The sequence below is a fragment of the Opisthocomus hoazin genome, chromosome 16 (genome assembly GCF_030867145.1).
Source record: "Opisthocomus hoazin isolate bOpiHoa1 chromosome 16, bOpiHoa1.hap1, whole genome shotgun sequence".
Lineage (NCBI taxonomy): Eukaryota > Metazoa > Chordata > Aves > Opisthocomiformes > Opisthocomidae > Opisthocomus > Opisthocomus hoazin.
In genome coordinates this window covers 15,919,115-15,932,219 of record NC_134429.1, presented here as the reverse complement: position 1 = coordinate 15,932,219, position 13,105 = coordinate 15,919,115, and the positions used below count along the sequence as shown (strand labels likewise).

The 13,105-nt window shown below is 66.7% G+C and overlaps 3 protein-coding genes across 4 annotated transcripts; 1 reads left to right on the top strand and 2 right to left on the bottom strand.

Moving 5' to 3' along the window:
• The first annotated feature begins 2,003 nt into the window (after positions 1-2,003).
• On the top strand, positions 2,004-3,283 carry SVBP (small vasohibin binding protein). The gene is made up of 2 exons (XM_075437538.1): positions 2,004-2,238; positions 3,093-3,283. Exons 1-2 carry the CDS (start codon positions 2,119-2,121, stop codon positions 3,177-3,179), a joined length of 207 nt encoding a protein of 68 aa, XP_075293653.1. The 5' UTR covers positions 2,004-2,118; the 3' UTR covers positions 3,180-3,283.
• Positions 3,284-3,769: 486 nt separating this feature from the next.
• On the bottom strand, positions 3,770-7,590 carry TMEM269 (transmembrane protein 269). 2 transcript variants are annotated; one of them, XM_075437537.1, is made up of 7 exons: positions 7,405-7,590; positions 6,347-6,391; positions 5,783-5,930; positions 4,965-5,062; positions 4,721-4,864; positions 4,427-4,627; positions 3,770-4,315 (listed from the first exon to the last, which is right to left on the bottom strand). In XM_075437537.1, the coding sequence occupies exons 1-7, from the start codon at positions 7,427-7,429 to the stop codon at positions 4,179-4,181; spliced, it is 798 nt and encodes a 265-aa protein (XP_075293652.1). In that variant the 5' UTR covers positions 7,430-7,590; the 3' UTR covers positions 3,770-4,178. The 2 variants fall into 2 exon arrangements, with proteins under 2 accessions (XP_075293652.1, XP_075293651.1); XM_075437536.1 differs by lacking the exon at positions 6,347-6,391.
• A 3,470-nt stretch (positions 7,591-11,060) lies between these two features.
• On the bottom strand, positions 11,061-12,963 carry LOC142363349 (chymotrypsin-like elastase family member 3B). Its single transcript, XM_075437279.1, has 3 exons — positions 12,724-12,963; positions 12,485-12,637; positions 11,061-11,135 (listed from the first exon to the last, which is right to left on the bottom strand). Exons 1-3 carry the CDS (start codon positions 12,961-12,963, stop codon positions 11,118-11,120), a joined length of 411 nt encoding a protein of 136 aa, XP_075293394.1. The 3' UTR covers positions 11,061-11,117.
• Positions 12,964-13,105: the final 142 nt, after the last annotated feature.

Here is a 13,105-nt window from a genome sequence, read left to right as displayed (position 1 = left end):
CCATGGTGCACCGTGCCGTGGCACACTGTACGTACCATGCTGTGCCATACTGCACCGCGCCGTGCCATGCTCTATGTACTGCACCGTGCCGTGCCGTACTGCACCATGCTGTTCCACACCGTACCTACTGCACTGTGCCATGCTGCGCCGTGCCATGCCATGCTGTGAGTGCTGTGCCGTGGCACACTGTACGTACCATGCTGTGCCATACTGCACCGCGCTGTGCTGTACTGCACCACGCTATGCCACACTGTACCTACTGCACTGTGCCGTGCTGCGCCGGGCCGTGCCATGGTGCACCGTGCCATGGCACACTGTACTTACCATGCTGTGCCATACTGCACCGCACCGTGCCACTCTATATGTACTGCACCGCACTGTGCCACACCGCACCTACCGCACTGTGCCATGCTGCGCCGGGCCGGGCCACGCTGTATGTACTGCGCCGTGCCGTACTGCACCACGCTGTGCCGCACCATACGTGCTGCCCCGCGTCATGCCACGCTATACGTGCTGCGCCGTGCCATGCTGAGCATGCTGCGCCGTGCCATGGTGTGCCGTGCGGTGCGGACGGCGCTGTGCTGTCCCGCGCCGTGCTGTGCCACAGCGTATGTACGGCACCGTGCTGTGGCGTGCTGTGCCATGCCATGCGTGCTGTGGTGTGCTGTGCCGTATGTACGGCACGTGCCGTTGTGCACCGTGCTGTGCCACGCTGTACATACTGTACTGTGCCGTGGTGTGCTGTGCCACGCTGTACGTGCTGCACTGTGCCATCTTACACCGTGCTGTGCCATACGTACTGTCCTATACGTTTTGCACCGTGCTGTGGTGCACTGTGCCATGCCATGCTGTGCCACATCATATATACTGCGCCGTGCCGTGCCGTGGCGCGCTATACGTTCTGCGCCGTGCTGTGGTGCACTGTGCCGTGTCTATGGCACTGTGCCATGGCGCGCCACGCTGTGCCATACTGCGCCGTGCTGTGACGCGCCATGCACAGTGCCACGGTGCCCTGTACCGCGGTGAGCCGTGCCATTTGTGCTGTGCCATGCTGTGCCCCGCTGTCACACCCCGGGGGGACAAGGAGGGCTCTGTATAGGGGACGCTGCCTACACGCAGGGGCAGTTCCCGTATAGGGGATGCTGGCAGTGGGGCTGTGCCATAGGGCCCTGCGTGGGCAGGCCGTGGGGGGGTGGGCTGCGTAGGGGCTGCGATGTGTAAGGGTGGGCTGTATAGGGGTGTGATACCTATAGGGGTGGGCTGTATAGGGGATGCGATATATAGGGGTGGGCTTCAGGGGGGCTGTGATATATAGGGGTGGGCTGCATAGGGGGTGTGATACCTATAGGGGTGGGCTGTATAGGGGATGCGATATATAGGGGTGGGCTTCAGGGGGGCTGTGATATATAGGGGTGGGCCGCATAGGGGGTGTGATACCTATAGGGGTGGGCTGCATAGGGGGTGCGATGTATAGGGGGTGGGCTGTATAGGGGGTGTGATACCTATAGGGTTGGGCTGTATAGGGGTGTGATATATAGGGGTGGGCTTCAGGGGGGCTGCGATGTGTAAGGGTGGGCTGCATAGGGGGTGTGATATATAGGGATGGGCTGCATAGGGGGTGCGATGTATAGGGGTGGGCTGCATAGGGGGTGTGATATATAGGGATGGGCTGCATAGGGGGTGCGATGTATAGGGGTGGGCTGCATAGGGTGTGTGATACCTATAGGGGTGGGCTGCATAGGGCGTGGCCTATACAGGGGCGGCGGGGAGGCTGGAGGAGATCGGGGGCGCTGGGGAGGAGCGGGGACTGCGGGATCACGCTGGGATCGCACTGGGAGAACTGGGGTCCGCCCCCACCCCGGCGGCTGCCCGGCCTCCCGCCCGCCGGGGGGCGCTGTTGCGCTCCGCCGACCCCGGCCGGGGCTGCCCGCGCATGCGCGTTGGGGCGGGGCGGAGGCAGGTCCGCGCATGCGCTGCCGCCGTCGGCCCCGCCGGTGCCGGGGAACGGGGGGCGTGGGGAAGAGGCTGAGAGTGCGAGGAGGTCCTGCGGGACCCGGGCTGGCTGGGGGGGGGGGACGCGTTGGGTCCTGAGGTGACCGCAGCCTCCGCGCCGCAGCCATGGAGCAGAGCGGGGCCGGGCGGAGGGAGAGGCCGAAGGCGCGGGAGCCGGCGGCCCGGCTGGAGAAGGCCAAGCAGAGATCGGCCCAGCAGGAGCTGAAGCAGAGGCAGAGGGCGGAGGTGAGCGGCCGGGGGAGCTCGGCGGGGCGTGTCCCCCCCCATGGCCTCCTCGTGTCCCCCCCCATGGCCTCCTCGTGTCCCCCCCCAGTGGCCTCCTCGTGTCCCCCCCCCCAATGGCCTCCTCGTGTCCCCCCCCCCAATGGCCTCCTCGTGTCCCCCCCCCATGGCCTCCTCGTGTCCCCCCCCAATGGCCTCCTCGTGTCCTCCCCAATGGCCTCCTCGTGTCCCCCCCCCCATGGCCTCCTCGTGTCCCCCCCCCAATGGCCTCCTCGTGTCCCCCCCCCCAATGGCCTCCTCGTGTCCCCCCCCCAATGGCCTCCTCGTGTCCCCCCCCCATGGCCTCCTCGTGTCCCCCCCCAATGGCCTCCTCGTGTCCCCCCCCCCAATGGCCTCCTCGTGTCCCCCCCCCCAATGGCCTCCTCGTGTCCTCCCCCAATGGCCTCCTCGTGTCCCCCCCCCAATGGCCTCCTCGTGTCCCCCCCCCAATGGCCTCCTCGTGTCCCCCCCCCCATGGCCTCCTCGTGTCCGCCCCCCATGGCCTCCTCGTGTCCCCCCCCCCATGGTCTCCTCGTGTCCCCCCCCCCCCCCATGGTCTCCTCGTGTCCCCCCCCCCCCATGGCCTCCTCGTGTCCCCCCCCCCATGGCCTCCTCGTGTCCCCCCCCCCCAATGGCCTCCTCATAGTCGTGTCCCCGCCCATCTCCTCGCCGCCCCCACGGCCTCTTTGTCCTCCACCCGTGGCCTTCTCGTCCCCCTTCCCCACCCCCTGACCTCTTCACGCCCCCCCTCACCTCCTCTTCCTCCCTCCGGCCTCTCCACCCCCCCCATGACCGAACTCCCCCCCCTCCCCGCACAGATTTACGCCCTCAACCGTGTGATGACAGAGCTGGAGCAGCAGCAGTTCGACTCCTTCTGCAAGCAGATGCAGGCCTCCGGCGAGTGAGGAGACCCTCCCACGGCTGCCCCCCGCCCCCTTTTTTGTTAATTTATTATCAAAAACCTGCCTTTTTTTTTTTTTATATAAATAAAATCCATGGTGGTTCCACATTTCTCCGGCTCCTGGTCCCTCCGTGGTGCCTGGCGGAAATGGCGGGGGGGAGGCCGGGTGCCAGAGCAGCTGCAGCCACCGGTCGCCAACCCCGGCGCGGAGCGAGACCCCGGCTCGCCGTTTCCCTGCCAAGGCCGCGGTCCTGCCGCGCCGGTGCCTGGCCGCAGCGCCGGGGTGGGGAGGGGGAGCGCAGCGGGGGCCACATCCAGCTCTCGCAGCTGCTGGCGCCGTGGGAGCCTCCCCGGGGAGCCCCGTGCCGTTCTCCCCGCTTCGAGGTTTCCCCGTTTGACCTTCGCTTCCGCCCGCCGCCCACGCGCCCGCCGCCCGGCATCCTCCGGCTTTCCAGAGAGTTCGGGTCGCCGGCTGCACGTCCCCGCTCTCCCCTGCCGCCTCCCTCCCGCGCCCCGGCCGCCGAGGGGAGGAGGAGAAATAAAACACGTGGCAGAGATCGATTCCCTCCGGCGACGGGTAAAACCATAAACACCGACACTGCCGGTGAGTCGGGTTTCCCCAACCCCGAGATTCGATCGGCGGCTTCGTCCCCCCTGGGGAGGGGGCGTCCTCGGTTTTGGGTGTGCGGGGGTGTCTAAACCTCCCCCTCGTAATAAATTAACGAGGTGAAGCGGGAGCGATCCCTGAATTTCACATTTTCCCCTGCGTGGGGAAGGGTCTGGGGGTCTCTGGAGCGAGGCGGCTGTTCATGGAGCGGGGGATGGGGGTTCGCTCGCCCCCCCTCCATGAGGGATGGGGCGCGGGGAGGGTTTTTCAGGGCTCCCCTTTCCCACCGCTCAATAATTTCCCGTTTCTGTTCTACCCAGGCTCCCGCTGCGGCTGGAGGAGAGATGCCGGTGGAGCAGGCAGCACCCAAGAGCGAGGAGGAGGAGGAGGAAGGCTTTACTGGGCTCTAGGCGAGGGCAGGGGTTGGGCTGCGCAGCTCCAGACGGCGAAGGGGAAGACGATGTAGGACGTCGACCAGGCGAGGCAATAAACGGACGCCACCGCCGCCGGCGAGAAGAGCACGGCCGCAACCCCTGCAGATGGGGAAAAGCCGTCGGGAGCTGCTCCCCTTCCCTCCCCCGCCGCCTCGGTGGGTTGCATTACCCCTCCCCCCACCCCCCCATCGAGTTTGTCGCCGTCCTTACCCCCGGCGTAAACCACTTTCTTCCAGAGCTGCGACTCCAGCACCTTGTCGTGGGGGTAGACGCCCCGGTCGAGCATGAAGAGGATCATGACGGCGGCGGCGACGCGCAGCAGCGTGACATTCCCCCCCGTCAGCAGGAAGGTGCCTGCCAGCAGCGAGGCGGCGTAGGGACACGGCAGCCCCCGGTACGTGAAGGGGATCCCTGCTGGGTGCCGGGTGTTAGCCAGGAGGGGGGGGAAATCACCCCAAAATCCACCCCCCACGCTCCTTGCGCTCCCCGAAACCCCCGGCTCACCGCTAGAGAAGAAGCAGAGGCGGGTGAACACAGCCAGCACGTAGGCGATGGCCAGCAGCCCGTCCAGGACACCGCGCGGCTGCAGCAGCAGCGCCGTGGCCAGCCCGAAAGTGGTGAAGTCGGCGAAATCGTCCAGTTTGGCACCTGCGGGCAGCGAGCGGGCGGCTGCCGGGCGGGCGGGGGGGGTTGCGGGGCAGGGAGAACCCGGCGGCGGGGGGTTCCCGGGGTGGCGGGACGCACTCACCCAGCGCCGAGCAGGCGTCGAGCTGCCGGGCGACGGCTCCGTCGGCCAGGTCGAGCAGAAAGCCCACCAGCAGCAGCCAGCACGAGTGGTGGTGTTGCCTGGGGAGGGCGAAACTGGGGTGACCATGAGCCAGCAGCGTGCCCTGGGTGCCAAGAAGGCCTTTGGGATCCTGGGGTGCATTAGGAGGAGTGTGGCCAGCAGGTCGAGGGAGGTTCTCCTTCCCCTCTACACTGCCCTAGTGAGGCCCCATCTGCAGTGCTGTGTCCAGTGCTGGGCTCCCCAGTTCGAGAAAGATGAGGAGCTGCTGGAGCGAGTCCAGCGCAGGGCTACGAGGATGAGGAGGGGACTGGAGCATCTCTCCTACGAGGAGAGGCTGAGGGAGCTGGGCTTGTTCAGCCTGGAGAAGAGAAGGCTGAGAGGGACCTTCGAAATGCCTCTAAATATCTGCGGGGTGGGGGTCAGGAGGATGGGGCCAGACTCTGTTCAGTGGTGCCCAGTGACAGGACAAGGGGCAACGGGCACAAACTGAAGCAGAGGAAGCTCCGGCTGAACCCGAGGAAGAACTTCTTCCCTCTGAGGGTGACGGAGCCCTGGCCCAGGCTGCCCAGGGAGGCTGTGGAGTCTCCTTCTCTGGAGATATTCCAGCCCCGCCTGGCCGTGGTGCTGTGCAGCCTGGTCTGGGTGACCCTGCTTGGGCAGGGGGTTGGGCTGGGTGACCCACAGAGGGCCCTGCCAACCCCCACCATGCTGGGATTCTGTAACCCCCCTCCACCTTGGCACCCCGCTCGCCTTCACCCCGCGCCCGCTCTTCCCCCCACCTGTTGAGGCTGCAGAGCACGGAGGCGAGCCCCGCCACCAGGTTGGCCACGGAAAGCCCGTTGGCGGCGTTTTTCCGGATGAACTCCAGCGTCCGACCCCAGCCCGCTCGCTCGCTCAGGAACAGCTTCTTCGTGGACTGGAAAACACCTGCAACCCGCCGGGGCGGGCGGTGAAGGGCACCGAACCCCCCCGCCGAGGCAGCAGGTGGGTGCTGGGGGGGGGACGGAGCCCCACAGCCCCCCGCTCCGGCGCTGGGAAGGGGCTGGAGGAGGTTTCGGGGGGTGGCCGTTCCCCTCCTCAAAGCGAAGCCCCCGCCGGGACGGCTCGAATATTTTTCTCCTTGCAAGCCCTGCCTCTTATCAACCCGCCGGAGGCGAAAATCAAACAAACCAAGGAAAGAACCGCCAAAATAAAAAGAAAAAAGGAGAAAAATAAATCCGAACCCACGCTTAGACTAAAAGCCAACCCCGCTTTTAAGCTCTATCGATCTTAAATACCTATAGGGCTACGCTTTAGAGAGAGAGTTTAAGGGTCAGGTCCTACTAGTGGGCTTTGCACCCTGCCTTTGCCGTGGTCCCAAAGCCAGGCAAGCTGGGGAGATCCTTCATCTGCAAGAAAACAGCACGTCAGAGCAAGACAAGAGCCCCCCCGCCCCTCGCCGCCCCCCCGCTCCCCACTCCCGGCTGAGCCTGGGCCAACTCGTCACCAAAACGCCGCCGAAAACGGCTCCCGGGGGGTAAAAAACCCCCGAAATATCCCTAAATTGGAAGGAATTTAAATATTTTGCTGGGTTCTGGGGATCCCGCCGCTGCGGGTGCCGGCGGTGGGGCGGATGCGGCTGCCGACGACCTTTGGACGCCGCGCCCCGAGCTGCCGGAGCGGCGACGGCAAAATCTTCTCCCGGCCCGTCAGCGTGATCGCCCTTTACCGGCTCCGGTGGGTTTTGGGGGGGCTGAGCGCGTGCCCGGCGTCATCCCCCGCTTCTGGTCCTTGCTCGGGGCTTATCCGCTGGGGTTTGGGGTCTCCAAAGGCGAAAAGGGGTGAAAAAAGGCGGTTTTGGGGCTCGCCGCCACCATCCCCACCCGCCCCAGCACTGGGCAGGATCGGGCCCCCCGTGGGGGGGGTTGCTGGTGGTGCCACCACCCCGGCTCCGGGCGCCGGGCGAGCACCACAATCCCCGGGCATCGCCGCGGAGCCCCGCTTGGCCCGGTCTCGGCGTTTCCAGCCCCGAAAGCAAAGCGCTGGGGCCGGGGGGAATTCCTCAGCCCCACGCCGCCGCCTGTGATTTTTATTACTATTTCTGGGGGAAGAAAAGGCAATTTTGGCTCTTCCCAGGTGTGCTGGGGGGGTCTTGTCCCCCCGGGAAGCTCTCACCCCCCAGGGACAAGGGGAAAAGGGCGTTCAGCCGCACGAGCTGCAGAATTAATTAAAATTTTCGAGGCTGCTCCACTATTTTTCCCCTTTTCCGCCCCGATTTGCGGGGCCGAGCGAGCCACGCTCAGCCCGCGCCCCTCGCTTTTCCACGAAACCCCCCAAAACGGCGATTTTTGGTGGCGTGGCGGGTGGGGGGGGACCGAGGACACCTCGCAGAGGGTCGGCGGGGCGTCGAGGCGGCACTTACCGACCGGCGGTGACACCATCCACATGGCAGCGGCGAGGGCGGCGGTGGCGGCGTCCCCCGGGGCGAGGGGAAACTGAGGCAGGGCGGCTCGGCGGGCGCTCGCCCGGCGCGGCAACGCCGTTATATAAGGAAAGGCTTCGCCGGCTGAGTCACCCGCGGGGTGGGTCCGGCCAGAGGACACGGGGGTTTTCGGAGGCGGCTGGCACTGCCGGCGAGGGAGGAGCTGCCCAGGGGGCCAGCGGCCGGACCCTGCTCACGGCGCCCGTGCCAGGCTTGCAAAACCCATGCCAAGCTGCGGCACCCGTGCCAGGCTCGCAGCACCCGTGCCAGGCTCGCAGCACCCGTGCCAAGCTGCAGCACTGGTGCCAGGTTCACGGCACCAATGCCAGGCTCACAGCACCCTTGCCAGGCTCAAGGCACCCGTTCCAGGCTTGCAACGCCCATCATGAGCTGCAGCACCAATGCCGGGCTCATGGCACCCATGCGAGGCTCACAGCACCCGTTCCAGGCTCACAGCACCCGTTCCAGGCTCACAGCACCCGTTCCAGGCTCACGGCACCGGTTCCAGTGTTGCAACGCCCATGCCGAGCTGCAGCACTGATGCTGGGCTCATGGCACCAATGCCAGGCTCACGGCACCCGTGCCAGGCTCATGGCACCCATTCCAGGCTCATGGCACCCATTCCAGGCTTGCAACACCCATCACAGGCTGCAGCACCGATGGCAGGCTCATGGCACCAATGCCGGGCTCACAGCACCCGTGCCAGGCTTGCAACACCCATGCTGAGCTGCAGCACCAATGCCATGCTCATGGGACCAACGCCAGGCTCACAGCACCCATGCCAGTCTCGCGGCACCCGTGCCAGGCTCACAGCACCCGTTCCAGGCTTGCAACACCCCTGACGAGCTGCAGCACCGATGCCGGGCTCATGGCACCCATGCCAGTCTCACGGCACCCATTCCAGGCTTGCAACACCCATGCCAAGCTGCAGCACCGATGCCGGGCTTGTGGCACCAATGCCAGGCTCACAGCACCCGTGCCAGGCTCATGGCACCAATGCCGGGCTCGCGGTGGCCGTGCTCGGTGTGGGCTGCCCTGTGCCACGCCCGCAGCACCTTCACCAGCCTCGCAGCAGCACCCATCCAGCACCCATAACAGGTTCGTAGCACCCCCGCTGTGCTTTAAAGCACCCCTGCCGTGCTTTGCAGCACCCATGCCGGGTTTGCACCCGTCTGTGTCAGGCTCACGGCACCAGTGCCAGATCCACAGCACCCACACCATGCTCAGAGCACCCACTCAAGACCCACAGCACCCACACCAGACCCACAGCACCCATACCAGACCTACAGCATCCATACCATGCCCGCAGCACACCCACGCCAGACCCACAGCACCCACACCAGACCCACAGCACCCACACCAGACCTACAGCACCCACGCCAGACCCACAGCACCCACGCCAGACTTACAGCACCCACACCAGAGCCACAGCACCCGTACCAGACCTACAGCATCCATACCATGCCCGCAGCACCCACGCCAGACCCACAGCACCCACACCAGACCTACAGCGCCCACACCATGCTCACAGCACCCACGCCATGGTCACAGCACCCATGCCATGCCCACAGCACCCCAGCACCCCCCGTGCCCCCACCCGCCGCCTGCTGCCGCCCTCGTGCCCGACCTCGCGCCGTCTCATCACCCATTCACACCACCAGCACCGGGAGGGGGGTCGCAGCCGGTGCCCCCCCTCTCCCGGTGCCGACAAACCGCCGGCTCAGCCGGGTGCTGCCGGTTCGGGTCCCCCCGCGTCCCCCCACCGTGTCCTCCACCACTTGTGCAAGGGTGTCACGAGTTGGGGGCGGCCTCAGCCCCCCCCCCATCCCCGAGCAAAGGGCCCGCGATAGCGGCGCGAGGCCGCGGCGTGCCGGGCGGCTCTGGCAGACGACGGTGGCGATGGCGGGCGACCGCGGGGAGAGCAAAGGTCCCGCGGGACACGGTGACAAGGGGCCAATAAAACTTATACGGCCCCGGCAGGAATTTTCCACGCAGATCGCTGGGGGTGCTGGCAGCACCCATCCCCGCGGGGGGGCCCGGGGCGTCCCAGGGGTGCTGGCGGCAGTGGGGTCGCCGGTGAAAGGGCTCTTTGTTCGCCGGTCACGCGCCGCCGGCGGCGGTTGCGAAGCGACAGCCGGGCTGGGAGGGTGGGAGGGAGCCACGGCCATGGCTGCCGGGCCTGGGGCGCCTGGCGGGGGCCATCCCCGGGGCCTCGGGGGCGCCTCGGGGGGCCCAACCCTGTGACGAGAGGACGGCGCTGGGGTGCCCATTCCCCATGGCATCAGGGCACCTTGGGGTGCCCATTCCCGTGGCATCACGGCATATAGGGTGGGGGGGCCCATCCCCATGGCATCAGGGCACCTTGGGGTGCCCACCCCTTTGGGATCAGGGCACATAGGGTGGGGGGCCCATCCCCGTGGTGTCTGGGCTCCTCTGCGTGCCCGTCCCCATGGCATTAGATCACCTCAGGGTGCTTGTCCGCATGGGTCCTACGTGTCTTTGGGTGCCCATCACCGCGGTGTCTGGGCTCCTCTGGGTGCCCATCCCCCGGGCATCAGGGCATCTTGGGGTGCCCATTCCCAAGGTGTCAGCGCACATAGGGTGGGGAGGCCCATCCCCGTGGCATCAGGGCACCTCAGGGTGTATGTCCCTGTGGCTGCTGGGTGTCTTTGGGTGCCCATTCCCCATGGCATCAGGGCATCTTGGGTGCTTGTCTCTGTGGCATCAGGGCACATAGGGGTGGAGGGCCCATCCCTGTGGCATCTGGGATCCTCTGGGTGCCTAGCCCATGGCATCAGGGCATGTGGGGCAGGGGGCCCATCTCCATGGCCTCAGGGCGTCTTGGGGTGCCCACTCCTGTGGCATCAGGGCACATAGGATGGGGGGCCCATCCCCCATGGTGTCTGGGCTCCTCTGGATGCCCATCCCCATGGCATCAGGGCACTTTGGGGTGCTTGTCCCCGTGGCATCAGGGTGTCTTGGGGTGCCCCATTCCCGTAGCGTCACGGCATATAGGGGTGGGGGGCCCATCCCTGTGGTGTCTGGGCTCCTCGGGGTGCTTGTCCGCATGGCCTCAGGGCATCTTGGGGTGCCCATCCCTGTGGCATCAAGGCACATGGGGGGGGGGGGGGGGGGCCCATCTCTATGGTGTCTGGGGTCCTCTAGGTGCCCATCCTGGGGCATCAGGGCATGTGGGGCAGGGGGAGGACCCATCCCTGTGGCATCAGGGCACCTTGGGGTGCTTGTCCCCATGGCTCCTGCATGTCTTTGGGTGCCCATCCCCATGGCATCAGGGCATGTTGGGGGGGGGGGGCCCATGCCCGTTGGCCTCAGGGCGTCTTGGGGTGCCCATCCGTGTGGCATCATGGTGCCGCTCACAGTGCCCATCCCCGTGGTGTCAGGGCACCTTGGGGTGCTTGTCCCCATAGCTCCTGGGTGTCTCTGGGTGCCCATCCCCAGGGTATCTGGGCGCCTAAGGGCGAACTGTCCCTGTGACCCCTGGGGTGTCTCTGGGCGCCCATCCCCCAGGGTATCTGGGTGCTCCCCGCTCCCACGCCAGCCGCCCCCCCCCCCCAGCACAGGGACACACGTGGTGCTGGACCCAGGGGTTTATTTGCCCGACGCCGTGCCAGGAGGTCGCCGCGCCGCCACACTCAGTTCTGGCTGATGGTCTGGAAGGGAGAAGCTGCTCAGCGGGGTGCAGCACCCAGGCAGCACCCTGGTACTCCCACCGCCTGACACCCTGGCACCCCAACACCCCGGCACCCCCGAGACCCTGGCACCCCCATCACTCAGTGCCCTAGCACCCCGGCACCCTGGTACCCTGGCAACCAGCACCCCGGCATCCCAGCTCTCTGGTACCCTGGCACTAGGACACGGTGGCATCCCAGTCCCCTGGCACGCTGGTGACCCAGCACCCCAGTGACCTGGTCTCCCCTGGTACCATGGCACCCTGGCACCCAGCACCCTGGTCCCCCAACACCATGGCAAGCTGCTATCCCAGGGTCCTGGCACTATGGCACCCCAGCACCCTGGCACCCCCAGTACCTCAGCACCCTGGCACCCCGGCATCATGGCACCCCCGGCACCCCTGTTCCCTGGTACCCCGGTGCCCTGACGCCTCAGCACCCTGGCACCCTGGCATCATGGCATCCCATTTCCCTGGCACCCCAGCACCCCTGAGCCCTGGCACACTGGTACCCCAGCACCAAGTTACCCTGGCACTTCAGCACCCCAGCACCACAGCTCCCAGCCACCCCAACACCCTGATACCCTGGCACCATGGCACCCTGGCACCCCAGAACCCTGACATCATGGCATCCCATCTTCCTGGCACCCCCGGCACCCCAGCACCCCTGAGCCCTGGCACACCGGCACCCCAGCACCAAGATACCCTGACACCTCAGCACCCCAGAACCCTGGTGCCCTGGCACCCCCACGCACCATGACACCTTGACACCTTGGCACCATGGTGCCCTGACACCCCAGAGCCCTGACACCCTGACACCATGGCATCCCACCACCCTGGCACCCTCACACCCTGGCACTCTGCCACCATGGCACCCCGGCACCCCAGTCCCCTGGTACCCCCAATGCCCTGACGCCTCGGCACCCTGGCATCATGGCATCCCATTTCCCTGGCACCCCAGCACTAACTTACCCTGGCACTTCAGCACCCCAGAACCTCAGCACCATGGCTCCCAGGCACCCTGACACCCTGATACCCTGGCACCAAGGCACCCTGGAACCCCAGAACCCTGACATCATGGCATCCCATCTCCCCAGCACCCTGGCACCCCCATCACCCCAGCACCCCTGAGCCCTGGCACACTGGCACCCCAACACCAAGATACCCTGGCACCTCAGCACCCCAGAACCCTGGTGCCCTGGCACCCCAGGCACCATGACACCTTGACACCTTGGCACCATGGTGGCCTGACACCCCAGAGCCCTGACACCCCCGACACCATGGCATCCCACCACCCTGGCACCCCCGGCACCCCGGCACCCCGTCCCGCACCTCGGCGATCCAGTCCTCGAAGGCGGAGACGCGGGTGAAGACCGTCGGCTTCTTGAGCGTGTCGCAGCCCAGTGCCGAGACGAAGCTGGCGATGCCGTGCACCTCCCAGGTGCCGTCTTCCGCCTGGCAGTTGAGGGGACCCCCCGAGTCGCCCTGGGCACCGGATGGGGCGGGGGTCAGCGCCAGGGTGGGGGGGTCCCGGCGTGTCCCCCGCCCTGCCTGGCATGGCGGGCACTCACGTTGCAGCCGGCCGTCTGGTCGCCGCCGGCGCAGACCATGGTGTCGCGGATGGCGAGGATGCCCCCACCAGTCGGGCTGGGTGCAGTGCTCGTAGTCCACCACGGGCAGCAGCCCCTGCTGCAGACCGGTCGGGCAGGGCCCCCCCCCGCTGCCAGCCCCGCGTCAGCGCGCCCCGCGGCCGGCGGCCTGCCCCCACCTTCCCACCGCCACCCCAATCCGCCATCCGTCCATCCATCCATCCATCCCTCCATCCATCCCTCCATCCATCCCCTCTATCCCTCCATCCACCCATCCATTGCACATCCATCCATCCATCCCACATCCATCCATCCCTCCATCCATCCATCCACCCATCCATTGCACATCCATCCATCCATCCCA

Coding starts and splice junctions, on each gene's coding strand:
- LOC142363349 (XM_075437279.1), bottom strand. CDS start 12,963: ATGGATGGATGGACGGATGGCGGATTGGGGTGGCGGTGGGAAGGTGGG. Junction 12,638..12,723: donor ACCAGACGGCCGGCTGCAAC/GTGAGTGCCCGC, acceptor TCCGGTGCCCAG/GGCGACTCGGGGGGTCCCCT.
- SVBP (XM_075437538.1), top strand. CDS start 2,119: ATGGAGCAGAGCGGGGCCGGGCGGAGGGAGAGGCCGAAGGCGCGGGAG. Junction 2,239..3,092: donor AGCAGAGGCAGAGGGCGGAG/GTGAGCGGCCGG, acceptor CTCCCCGCACAG/ATTTACGCCCTCAACCGTGT.
- TMEM269 (XM_075437537.1), bottom strand. CDS start 7,429: ATGTGGATGGTGTCACCGCCGGTCG. Junction 5,931..6,346: donor GCTTTGGGACCACGGCAAAG/GCAGGGTGCAAA, acceptor GGCGGGTTGCAG/GTGTTTTCCAGTCCACGAAG. Junction 5,063..5,782: donor GTGCTCTGCAGCCTCAACAG/GTGGGGGGAAGA, acceptor CGCCCTCCCCAG/GCAACACCACCACTCGTGCT.